The sequence below is a fragment of the Galleria mellonella genome, unplaced genomic scaffold, assembly GCF_026898425.1.
Source record: "Galleria mellonella isolate WM207_F2 unplaced genomic scaffold, CSIRO_AGI_GalMel_v1 utg83, whole genome shotgun sequence".
Lineage (NCBI taxonomy): Eukaryota > Metazoa > Arthropoda > Insecta > Lepidoptera > Pyralidae > Galleria > Galleria mellonella.
The window spans coordinates 1,710,772-1,725,169 of NW_026442162.1; the positions used below are offsets into that span (position 1 = coordinate 1,710,772).

The window sequence follows — 14,398 nt, forward strand, 5'->3', positions numbered from 1 at the left end:
GGACTCAGGTGTTAATCCTCTGTACCCAGTAAATTCACGCCATATCCCACCCTTCAAACCGAAACACAGCCATGCAAACACAACTGCTTTATGGTTGAAACACAAATGGGACAGAGGTACCCAAGCAATCGACTTTTGTACAAACTCTCCCTCTGGTATGTGGCCTGGTTTGCGATTAAGATATATAACAATCTACTCTTACTACAAAAAAGTTATATATGCGATAGATATGTATTAGACGATTTACTACAAAAGCGTTTCTAACATCTATTTATGTCTAAACAAAAGTCTATATTATTAAACATAAAAGATGTTTTAAGTAATAAACTTTATTATAATTATCTATGAATTTTGGTACATAAAACACTATTACATTACAAATAAACACTATTATACTGACTAATAGATCAATATTTAATAATTTAAACAGAGATTTTATTGTTAAAAGTTTTGTGAATACACACTATACTTTAGTTTAATAACCTACCTGTTTAACTTACGGTGTAATTAGGTCGAGAAACCTCGACTGGTTCCGAGATCATTCAGGACCCTTAATTGTCAGCGGGCCGAGGCGTGCTTTCGGGCTTGCGCTCGCGTCACATCTGCTCACGATTAAGAGTTTCGAATGGCCCCGAAACTAGCCGAGCTTTCCCGACCTTATTACACGTAAGTTAAACCGGTAGTTATTAAAATATAAACAGACATTTGTTAAACATTGTTTAAATAAATAGTGTTTAAAGTCCGAAAAGTAGGTCTGTGTACCTTGTTATTTACACTATAACTTTATATCCATATTAAAAGCGAATGTATATATATATATATATATATATATATATTGTAGCAAGACCGTAATAGTCAATCTATCAGTAGAGCGGACTACGGCTAAGGTTTTTGGACGTCAGCTGCTGTTTAAGTCTGTCCATAATAGTCAAGGTAATCAGGATACTAAACTAAATATGTATAAAACTAGCTAACCTATTAACTAAATCAAACGTATAAAGTTAAACATTTTATGAGTACACAATAAATTTAAGTTCTGTGGACAGAAACCATCATATCATGTTAGCCTTTAACTGTCCACTGCTGGACAAAAGCCACCCCCTTGAGGGCAGTTTTGCCAATAAGTTGCCATGCTTGGGAGGCGGATTAGCAACCGCAGTTAAGCTTTAGAGGTGTTTTAAGAGGGACGCTGCTGCCCATCTCTCATCCTCCCTTAGTCGCCTCTTACGACACCCACAGGAAAGGAGGTGGCCTATTTTATGTTAGGACCACTCGCCGCGTGGACAAAAAAAAAAACAAATATACCTATGACAGTTGATAAGTTTTACAAAAGAACACGCTAAAAAAATACAAGTAAAAAATTGCTCGTAGTTAGTAAAGAAATAATAAATGAAAACAATTTACTTGTACAAGAATGTGCAGTCTATTGCAGACAAATTGAGCAATTAAACAATACATGTCAATTTTATTGTCCATACCGAACACCCTTCCTTGTTACTCCATCTAAGATTAATCACGGTAATGTGTTTTAGCATTCTTTATTTTGCAATTGCTATGCCAAAGACTATTCTGTATTTATTAACAGAAGCGACAGTTTATCATTTCTAGATTCGTACCTATTAGGTTTACTTATAATTTAACGAAGTAGGTAATTATAACGTGACAGTGGTTTTGCCTGTATTCTAGGCCTGTGTACGAGATTTTATTCAAATTTAAAGGTCGTTTTAGGTTGAGTGAGAGATATTTTAAACATATGTATCTATCAACATTTTGAAGTTTCTGCATTACTTAAAAATAGTTCTTAGATGCAAAAAGACCTATGTGTAGTAGTGGGATATTAATGGATTATTAAATCAAGGATAAAACTTTATGAAGTAAAAGAAGAAACTATATTGCCCTCTGCCTTAAATTTGTATTTATACTCTGTATAAGCAGTAGGTGCTAAGTTTTTTATTTTTTACATACATTATCTTTAGGTCATTAAACAAAACTAATTAATTTTTTACGTAGTTTTATTATTATGAATTGCTTAAAAATACCAACTTGCCCATCTACAAGATTAAGTCGGTTACGTACGCCTCCGGCACGCGCCACAATGGTGAAAGATAAAGTTACCTGATGTGCATCGAACTGTGAACCGAAAGTCTGGTGTTTACATGCGAAATAGACTTCGCATCCCAGTCCGTGTTTAGCTACCATAAGCCTCGCTTGTCCAAGGATTGTTTTGATAGTGCACTAAATAAACGCAGCGATATAACGTGCAGTTTTTTACGACACCTACCGTTGCTTTTCTCCAGCGTCGTTCAAGTTTTACTTTATCTATGTTCAAAGTGGTTACAGTATATTGAAAAAGGTTAAGTATACAATATTTCTTATGTTTTAGGTATTAATAGCTATATTTTTACTTTTCTGTGAAACTTTGTAATCCATATGCGAAAGCGAAGTCTGGGTCTGAAATACCTACAAAAAGATTGTTTACCTTGTTTTGTAAGAAAAACAGTATCTTTGATATATGTGCTTGAAAAAGTATTTCAAAGTTATTTAATTTTATTATTAGTTTAATTTTATTCCATTATATTCTACTATATTATCTGTGATACTACGTAAGGATAGGAAATATAAAGTCTATTTGGGTATATTTAGGTAAATGTAGTTAGTTATAGGTGTACTTACATAATTTATTTACATCGCGTGCTTAAAATACTGTGCATATAATTAGTATTATAAAGATACGCACTGCTTATTTTATGCATATTATGTAGGTTCCCATATTTCTGTATTATGAAACTGTAGTCTATAAAGCAATTCAAAATATGTTCCGTTTATTATTACTAAATTTTCTGACTATCTATGTACTTACTTAACAATAAATGTTAATTATGTAGTAGCAAAAAATAATAGTCTTTCTGTAGATACAAAGTAATCACGAATATTTCCACCACTAGAAATAAATTAAGCAATAAAGTAAAGCTGTCTTATTTATTGAAAAAGAAATAGGTACGTATTGTTGTCTGGAAGAGATTGCTTAGCGATAAGGCCGCCTTTTGTATCACTTCTCATTAATATTTACTGTATTTGTTATTTCTCATTTTACTTGGTGCAATAAAGTGTAAAATAAATAAATAAATACGTAGACTTCTGAAATAAGTAAAAATTAAATGTTGTTCAATGTTAATCGCAACTTGTAAATGTCTGGACCTATTTGACTATTCTTTTAAATGTTCGTAATACCTACTTCTATTGATATTTCCTGGAAAATCAAAAGAAAATATTTGGACAGGACGTCTGTTAGGCTAGTTAGAATTAAAAGTACAGAATATAATTAGGAAATTTCAAAGAAGTTTAATTATGTATACTTGCATGTGTAGTAAGAGATATGAGTATGCAGAAGATAAGTATCTATAGCGTGTTGGTGTGCACCGATGCAGTAACCCTGTTCTAGCTTTCCATCGCTGTGACAATACAAGATTTGTTTCCATAGGTACTTGGACGGTCACAGGTCGGTAATTTATGACAAGAAAATGATAATTTTAGGGCACTAGGTGAACAGATATAATTATCTATTATACTATTCTCAACAACTAAATAAAATAACTTCTATCTACCTAATTAATGGGTAAAGAGGCAGTGATAATTATTGAGATGTGATGATGAGATGATAAGCATGACTCTCTACTTGTAGTATAGTATAGTGAAAAATTCCATCAAAAATTCATGTCAACACTGTCGCCATAAAAGTTGTGAGATTTTGTATTTAGCTAAGTAGAGTTATGTAGAGCTAAAGAACTAGACATATGTAGAGCATAAATTAAGTTTTATATGATCTAATAGCATAAGAGAGGTTTTATTTACAAAGGTGGCAGATATCAGTTGAAACTGATTATTTTCTGCTGCATTTTTATAATATAATAATAACTAGAGTATTAGAAAACGATATATTGGAGGCATTAATATAGAAAAAAACACTTCCCCCTCCTCCGTTCTTTCCCATTACAACCAAGTGGAACCCAAACAAAGTATGACATTTTTCTAACGTAATAGATGCGGAATACCTACGGAATTTATATGAGTATAAATTCTGTAGATAGTAAGTTTTCAAACATCTTCAATAAGAATTAGGTACCCAATAGGTTGCGCTATTTTAAGAAAATCCATACTTAGTAAATCCTATTATGTTACTATTTTCAATTAAATTCAAAATATAAATTCAAGTGTGAATGCAGAAGATATATAAATACTATTACTTATAACTAATTTAAATGTTAATTAATTCATAAGAAATACTGTGTTAATTACTTAATATTATATGAAACTATGATCCATCTAACTTGAAACCAATTATCTCATTCGTATTTTTGACCACATTTTAGTACTTTATTTAAGTATCTATTTAAACTAGATATTTATATTTATATTAACTTTTGACTTTTGAAATTTATGAAATATACATATAGGTATAAAAAACGGCTAATAACCATTCAAATCGATTGACGTCATAACTTAGAGTTGAATTATTCAAATTAAAACGATACTAATATAAAGATAATAATTATGTATATATTCTTAACACGTGGATGTAAAAAGACACAAAAAAAAACTCAAGCAAAAAATCTTCTATTAATAAACTGATTAATTTCCCCAAGCTTTAACGGCCAATATCAGTGTCATAACCGCCAGTCACATATATTATAACTTCACTCATTCATTTATATTACTGCTGAATAAAGGTCTCACTCATAATAGGGCTTTACCAGTAGTTGCCATGCTTGGCAGGTAGGTTGGCAACCGCAGTTAAGCTTTGGTAACGTTTTAAAAAGGACGCCGTTGTTCATCCTTCGAACATAAAGTTTCTTAATTCGCCGTTTTTCCACAGGTTTTTTTTATTATATTTCGTAACTTTATTAGGAGTACCATAATTGTCTAAGACGTATCAACACACTAATAATAATAAAAAAATAAAAATTAATAGAAAATTAAAAATCAATTAAGCCTTCCAAGCTTTAACTACAGTATTTACATACAAGGACGCCATAATTTATATGCAAACTAAACATACCATTTGCAAAATTAAACTCCTTATTACAAACCGGAACTAATTAGGCTCTATTGTATGTAGATATTGTTAATAAATATATGTATATATTGCATATATAATATCCCAATAACTGTGTATATCTACTTTGGTAGAAGAAGGAAATAGGTATGAAAATTTAAATTTCCAACTCCTCTGGTGACGCAAAACACTGATAACTCTCTCTCTCTCTCTCCTTGTCTCTGACTATCCTATTAGAGTTATTTTTTATGGGATGATAATGGAATGGTAATCCCGTTTATGCTATATCAGTATATGCTAGCGGGGCACCAGTGAGAAACGATAGGTGAATGAAGGATAAAAGCAGAAGGCCTACTATTAAATGTTTTCCGAAATTTTGGAGCCAAACGAAACACAAATTTGATGTTAAAATTACATAATACATGCCGTTTGGAAATATTAAAAATGCTAAAATATTGTTCTTTTGGACTTTTATGATAGGATGTATGACCAACGAAATGTTATACACTCCATTTATCGATCCGATTTTGGTATAAACAAAAACACGAAATAGAGTCCGAAATTTCGGAATTTCATTTCATGGTAGTTCCCGCAGGCCATTTAGCCCATCGTGAAGAATTCAATAAGAACTACACGATCACGATGGTTTCCAGACTGAACCATCTACTTTATTTTATGAGGACAATATCCGTACTCAACAGAGAGATGTTATACAACTATTATGGTACAGGAAAATACCTGTGGAAAAACTGTGAATTTGATATGTAATATGAGATACAAAAAAGATCGATTAGAGTCACTAAAATCCAATAAGTAAAGTATAATTAACACTGATCCAAGATACGTAGAGTGCGGGACAGTCCATTTAGTTTTACATTTATTTTTACCATTATCATCATTTCGTCATATTTCGCTTCTTATGATACCCATGGGAAAGGAACAGGGGAAAGGGATTGTTAATAATATGAATTACGGGTCCCATTGCTAGCAATATTCCATGTTAGGTCGACCTTTACGTAGCCCTCTGGAACGCATCGTGATGAATACACCTGGAATTAAGTTATACATGGGCTACCTTATGACATGCCTTTTTTCCATTCTCGTTTATCATCCCTCACTTGTGCCTCACAAGTCTATACCGTTAGCGCAGGTGGAGATACCATTCCATTATCATCTATAAAAAAAACAGTAAAGGAAGGTGTGGTCCATTCTATACCAGGAAGAATGTTATGTCCATTGTTGAACATAGACATCCTCCATAAGGGGGGTTTTGCCAGTAATTGCCATGCTTGGCAAGCGGATTGGCAATCGCAGTTAGGCTTTGATGATGATTTATGAGAGACGTTGCTGTCCATCCCTCGATCATTAAGTTCCCTTATTCCCCTCTTACGACACCTACGGGAAAGGAAGGGGAATAAATCTTATTCATGAAACTGAAAATGAGACGATGTTTGTACATTGTACGAGTACATTGTCTTTACATCGGATGCGGTTTTCACAGTTTTATTATATATGTTTATTTATTTATTTTAATATACCAAGAAAGTGTAAATGGTGCACTAAACACCACATAGGGTTATCTACCAGTCGACCGTAGATAGGAAAAACATATAATTAAATATAATGGACTGGGCAATGTAATGAACAATATTAAATGAAAACAATAATTTAAAAATAACATATATATTATAATAATAAATGATATCGGACGAAAAACTACTCAGATACAGGGGAAATTACACCATCCGACAAAGCAAAGTGTCTAAAATATCAAGATCCTATGGATTCTGAATAAAAATAACGTAGATTAATGTAATAGAAGGTAGAGGGAATAGAGGCGTTTGTTATATTGCCGTTATGTACATTCTATATAATCCTATTGCAACACATTTTACAAACAGCAAGTATACAATGTAGTCACCCTGCCAGGTCAACAAGTACCTACCCATCTGGCCCACAATCATGTGCGAGAACGTCATGGGATGACAATCAGCAACAGTTAGAGACAAGTGCGATAACAGTACTCTGATTGTTCGTCCCGTTGACTGCTTGTGTTGATTCTTGTTACTACTCACTCTTGTTTGTTCTAGAAGAGTGAATACTTAAATATTGTAAGCATTTCCGTCTTAACACTTATACCATTATCCACCAGTGTTATTATTTAAACGCCAGTGAACCTCTTTGTATCCTACGAAAAGCAAATTGAATGAAAAAAATACAAAATTTTAGCTTAGTTAGCACATGTAATAATTGCTAACAACTATCTTATTAAAGAAAATAAATAATATAATATGGCAGTCTACGGCAATACATACTTGTACATATTACAGAAAAAAGAAAAGTAAGCAGGCAATAAAAATAATCAATAATTTTCGTTACTGTACTGCGCTCTCGTACATCGCATACCAAGCGATAGGTGGTACAATATCCGTACATTTTGGCTTTTTGAAAAACAAAAAAGGTAGCGGAAGAGCTTGTACTCTATGCAGATATTATCTGGACCGGTTCCAAAGGCTTTACCAGCGACCATGCGATTGGATGAATGGAAGGAATTGAGAGAGACCTTTGCTCAGCAGTAGAACACCATAGAGTATGATTGAATGATTGATTGAAGCAGACATTATTATGTTGTCTATGTTGGCACCTTATTTTATTTAAATAATTCAAATTTTGTGATGCCCTTATAAAAAAAGGGTAATACTAGTAGCAATTCTAAATTAATACTAATATGATGCCTACGGCCACTTTCAATCATCGTACAGCTCGCCATCGACAGGGAGTTCACCCTCATACCTTACAGCCTAAATGGTCGCGTACAACGCGGTTTCAGAGATGTTTTCTCCCACGAAACTCAGGTTATGGAATGAGCTCCCTACCGAGGTTTTCCCAAGAGACTACAGCATAGGGTTCTTCAAAAGGGGGATAAAGAGGTTTCTTCAGGATCGGCAACGCGCGCGTAATAACTCTAGTATTGCAAGCGTTCATAGGCTACGGTAACTACTTACCATCAGGTGGGCCATATGCTTGTTTGCCGCCTCAGTGGTATAAAAAAATAATAATACTAATAGTTTTATTAATTACAATACTAATAATAACAAAATAATTACTAATAAGTGAAACAACAATGAAATAAAAATAGGAAAGCAGAATATTTGAGAAAATGCTTAATATTGTTTGTATTAATAAATACTCGTAACCAAGATCAAAATGTAAGATTAAATAAAGGAATTACGAAAAAATTTGTAATGATGATTATTTATTTTTATCATTAATATATTCATTTAAGCTATAGTAACATTTATGAATTAACATATTATGAAGGTTCTTTTTAAAAATACTTGTTTCAGTCAAATATCGTATATGTTTAGGTTATTTATTATAAATTATTGAAGCTTTACAAAATATACTATCTTTCATAATGTTAATAAGGAATTGTTAATAATTTTAGTTGTTTAAAATGTGACATGCATCAAATTACCAGTGGTTCCTATGCAACATTTTTTATATTTAAAAACAGTATCAAAAAAATAATAAATCTTTATTAATAAGTCCATACTGCATACAAATTTAAGTACGACATTACAGACGAGATTCGATACTCAGATCGAAATAAATATCTATTAATTTTTTTTTTAATGGATGATAATGAAATAGTATCCTCGCCTGCGTAATCGGTATACGTTGGCGGGGCACCAGTGGAAGGTGATAAGTGAGGATGAAAGCATGTCAGTCAGCCCATCGTGAAGAATTTCACGTGTATTAACCATGATGGTTTCCAGAGGGAACCGCGTGGAGGTCGACCTGATAGGGTACATTGCTAGCGATGGTATTGATAGACCCCATTACTAACAATCCCTTTCCCCCAATTTTATAATATTATATCAGACTAGTACATTATCATTGAAGTCAGTCGAAGTTCTTTCAAAAACGTTCTCAGGGATGCTATGATAGATGATTGACTGTGACTCCTAAGGGAGTAGCAAAAACTTAAAACTACTTATCTAATCTTACAGAAATACTTTCCATGTTATTTTCATTCTTGTAAGTATAAGCTTTAGTATTTATTATAATTCGAATTTCATCTCAATATTAAAGAATATAGTCAATTGATATTTCAAATTTCATTAATTAATTTTCTTTCTATAATCTAAATTATTTGGGTAGGTACTTGATTATTTACGTCGCCATATACATACAATTAAGTAATTACGTTAAGAAAGTGCTTCGAATTATGACATAGTATCTACTTATTTAAGTATGTGCATAAATTATTTATAGTTTCTAAGCTCATTACTTTCTTATGTCCCACATACTTACCTCCGTGCCTACAAAATATTTGCTCATATTTATTTAATACTAGTGGCTCGCCCAGCCAACAACAGCTTATATTAATCATTGATAATATAGATTTTTATAAGTGAAAGAATTTTTAAAATTAATTCAGTAGTTTTTCAGTTTATCTATTAATATACAAATATCCATTTTTTGTATGTTTATCCAAATAAACATATAAAATATCAAGTATTTCTTCTTTGCAATATTCCTATTAAACTAATACTTTACTATTAAATACTATTTAATAATTTACTATGTAACATTATCATGTTATCAGGTATCCCTGTTGATATCATGTGCTTTTCAGAGTTAAGTTTTTATGATATAGAGAGCAAACGAATATGCGGCTTAAAAGATGCTAAGTTACTATTAGAGGCGTCGACTCCGTGGGTGCTCGGGAGCTTCAGCACTCATGGGGGGTAAAGAGTGAGAACGGAGCATTCATGACACTATACATTATAATATAATTAAAATAATCCTTATCTCATTATCTGATGTTTAGTTCGCGCTTTCTTGTCCAGCAAACAGTGTATGCACTTCTTTCAGTTGCAATAATGATGATGTACGTAAACATTAAAAGACTATGAACACTCAGGAGGTTTTCTAGAAGTTGGCGTCCTTGATTGAAGTAGTTATTACCACTCTTTATAAGCACCCGCAATACCGAACAAAATGCAGGCGTGTAGTCTTTTAGGAAGAATTTTCCTGCTTCACGCTCTGCTCTCAAAGGTGTCACTGTCGTATCTATTTGGAAATGCTACTGGAAGTAACTGGTCCATAGTATGGTCGTGCGTAGAAAAGTCAGATAGCCGGTTTCACTCCTCATGAATTACCGCTGAACATACCCCATGATAAAAAGCGATGAAAAAGCATTTAAAAAAACCTGACCTTAAACTCAGAGAGGAGTGTAAAACACGACGAAACTATTTTCATGCTAAGTTGCATAAAAAAACGCAAGTGCATCATTGTGAAGTAAAATTTTAAGGAAATTAAATATTCAGTACATAGGTAGATAAAAGTAATAGTATAGTTATATATAAGTAATTAATATTTTTTTAAGAAAAGTTATAAGAAAAAAGTTATATATAATAAAAATAATTTTCTATGACAATAATTTCAAAATATACTAATAAATCGTACTTGCGACGTTAATTAACTCTGTAATGCTATTGTTAGGAAACAATGAAAAGGTTCAAATCAATAAACAGAAGACAATTCTTATCTGAAATATTGCGGTAATCGCAAATCGCAACCAATGAACTAAAAGCTCATGACCTACATCAACATCGTCCTAAGCCTCCAAATTAAATGGGATTGTGTAACCTCTGATACAATGACGCAAGGAAAACATTGCACGCACGCCATAGATCGCCAATAGAAACAATGGTCGAATGAGTGAAAGTGCAGTCTAACCACCGGACCGTTCTGCCTAGTCTATTGTTTCCATTTTCATTGTTTTCAATACCGTCGGTCCTTGACGCCACCGGATTATACTAGAATTAAGTGTAGACAAATGCCTTCCTCAACTAGATACCTTTTCGACAGCATTTGGTACAAGAAGATATTTTAAAGAGATATAAGTATGTACACAGTCGACGTTGTTTTTAACTTTTGTGGCCACACATGGAAATAGTACATATATTTTCAAAAACCAACTTACTTCTAAAGATACAATTATTATAGCGATAGCTTAACAATATCGGTGCTGAGATATTTGAGTTAAAAATTCTACAAAATATCGTTATTGAACATTCAGGTTCAAGAGCTAGTCTTATATACTACTTCATAAATGTTAAAGTACTATAAAGTACTTAAGAATAAAGTTATCAGTGACCACAATAAAAAAATGCTATATAATCTAATTGATCCAAACAAAGTTTGGTCAGTGAGTTATGTATTTATATATTTTTTTCTCATTTTTAGGTTTTTAAGACGATAAAGGGTTGATATGCTACAATGAACACTGAAGAAGCAAAGGAATGGATTCGAATGGAAAAAAGACGATCCTCTGGTACATTATCGTGACAATTAGTGTTGCATTTGGACAATCCACGCCATGTCCCGCTCCAGAGACAATATTGCCTTGTATATGCACGAATCGTCATGAAGATATACAAATATGGTAAGTAATAAACTGACATACAAACTTTTATATATACCTGTTTACTGGTAAGATGTCAGTAAGGGATGATAGTAAACGAAAAAGTTAGGTTAGCTGGCCCATCATGACAAATTAACCAGAAATTAACGATGATAGTTTCCATGGGGGGAGACAGGTGGAGGTCGACCTGACCTGACCTCGACATTACTAGCAATGGGGTCATTAGTCTTAGTTACTAATATAATTTATGTTTTAGGTGTACACACAGCGATCTCCAGCAAGTTCAAAAAGGCATTCAGAAAATAGGGGATTATATTAGAAAACCTATTGATGAATTAATCATTGAAAATAATTATCTTCCATCTCTACCTGGAAAAATATTTCAAAATGTAAAAATACTACGACTGATGTTACGCCATAATGGCGTTGAAAGATTATCTGCAGCATGGTTAGAGTCCCAAGAGATGAATCTTTTAGAAGTATTCATTGTTGAAAATGATTTGAAAAATCTTCCCCCAGAAAGTATAATGAAACTGCAAAATCTACAAGCCATCACATTACAATCTCATAATTTAAAAAGAATTCCTACTCTGTCAAATATGCCGAAATTAAGATACATAAATTTCCAATCGAGATCTTTAAACGCTGTAAACGAACATACTTTTGAAAATTTACCAAGTTTAGAAAGGTTGTTTATACAAGGAAGTCCAAATTTAAGCATACTAAAAGAAAATGCTTTATACAATTTACCAAAATTGCGGAGATTGGAAATAACAAATTGTGGAATTAATCAGATACATATGCGGGCTTTATCACTGCTTCCAGTATTAAATGAATTATCATTAAGTAACAACAAAATATCTGATGCGACAATGGTTGGAAGAGCTATTAGAGACTTACCACTTCTATCTTATTTAAATCTAAATTACAATGTTATAGATAAATTGAATGAAGGTGCCTTTGTTGATCAACCTATGCTGGAAAATTTATTATTATCGAACAATAATATAAATATTATACATCATGGAGCATTTCATAGAGTACCAAAATTAAGAATAGTGGATCTAAATTATAATAGAATAAGCCAGATACACCCTGAGTCGTTTTTACAACAATCAGCCAGCGGTGTGGAAGAACTAAATCTAATCGGTAATCAAATCATGCATATTTCCGAATTTAGGGCTTTACTTGACGCTTTACCACGACTAAAGTTTTTGGACATGAGTGATAATTTATTACAGGAAATCCCTCGAGGTGCTTTGAGAGGTCATCCTAGTCTTGAGCGTTTACATCTGAATAAAAACAGTATTAAATACATTCAAGCAGATGCGTTTGTGGCGATGCCTGCATTAAGGGAGTTGCATTTGAGTAATAACTCTTTAAGTGATATGAATGAAGGCCCATTCTGGAATCTCCCTGCTTTAAAAGGACTAGATTTATCTTTTAATTATTTTCAACGGTTACAGCCTAAAATGTTATACAATCTCCCTGCACTAAGAAGAATAAATTTTAGCAATAACCTATTAACAATCATAGATCCGATAACATTTATTGAATCTCCTTTATTGGAGTATATTAATATATCAGGGAATGCTTTAGTTTCCATTCATCCTGCTACCTTTAGAAATTTGGTAAACTTGTTTGAAGTAGATGCAAGCTCTAATAAACTTATTGAATTTGTACCCGGTTTACCAAGAGGATTGGAACAATTATATTTACAAAGAAACCAAATAACGAATCTTCCAATTCCACCTTCACCAGATTTTGATTTACCTTCGTTAAGAACTTTGGACATTTCGTACAATGGAATTCAAAAAATAGCACACGGAAGTATGAAAGGTCTTCATAATTTAAGACGTCTCTATATGAAACGCAATGGATTAAGACAAATTGAAACATCAACATTTAGTGACTTAGAACGATTGGAAATATTAGATTTGCGAGACAATCAAATAATTTCGGTTCACCCAAAAAGTTTCAGTAAACTTGTTCGTCTAAAACAAGTTAATTTACATGGAAATACTATCGATAATTTTGATTTCATAGCAATACAAGAAAATGCTGCATTATCGACATTAGATTTCAGCAAAAACAAATTAAAAAGTATCAGTCCAAATATTGTAAACAGAGCATTGGATGTCGAGATTTTGAATATATCCTCTAATAACTTAAATGAATTACCTATCACATTAAATATTCTACCAAAATTGAAAATATTGGATGCAAGTTATAATCATATTAAACATTTCGATGGCAATGTTATAAATAATATTCATTCATTAAAGGAGATAAAAATGCCTTTCAACAAAATAAATGAGTTACGTACAGGTAGTTTTAAAGATCTAAGGGACTTGGCCACAATAGATTTAGATGGAAATCACATAGAAATTATACATCCAAAGGCAATTGCAAATTTACCTAATTTAGTATCTTTATATCTAGGTAGAAATCACATTTTAGAATTACCCGATAATGTGTTTTCTAATCTTCCAAAACTAAAAGTCATAGAACTACAAGGAAATAGACTGCAGTATATATCACCGAGAGCATTTGAAAATATTCCTTTAGTACAGTACATGAATATAAGTAACAATCAGTTAACAAACATTGATCATTCAGGTCTACGGTTGCTGACATCTTTGGAAGTACTGGATTTGAGCTTTAATAAATTAACAAAACTAACTAGATCCTCGTTTCAGTATATGGAGTGGCTTGTTGAACTAAACTTGGACAATAACTTGATATGTTACATTAGTGATCAGCCATTTGATTCTATGCCAAGATTAAAAGTACTTTCTTTGCGACATAATAAAATGACTTCTGTCTCTGAAGCCACATTCAGCAAATTGAGAAACAATATTGCTATATTAGATATTGATGGTAAGTAATTTTTTTATACAAACAAACAG

General features: G+C 32.3%; 1 protein-coding gene across 2 annotated transcripts in view; it reads left to right on the plus strand.

Moving 5' to 3' along the window:
- Window positions 1–14,398, plus strand: part of LOC113516719 (protein artichoke) — a 36,593-nt gene that overhangs the window by 18,776 nt on the left and 3,419 nt on the right. Inside the window, exons 1-3 of one of the 2 annotated variants that reach the window (XM_052901984.1) lie at window positions 2,136–2,353; window positions 11,312–11,510; window positions 11,746–14,369. In XM_052901984.1, the coding sequence (XP_052757944.1) occupies window positions 11,368–11,510; window positions 11,746–14,369 (2,767 nt within the window). In that variant the 5' untranslated portion in view covers window positions 2,136–2,353; window positions 11,312–11,367. Of the gene's footprint in view, window positions 1–2,135; window positions 2,354–11,311; window positions 11,511–11,745; window positions 14,370–14,398 lie in introns of those variants that run through there. The other variant, XM_052901985.1, reaches the window with a different exon arrangement.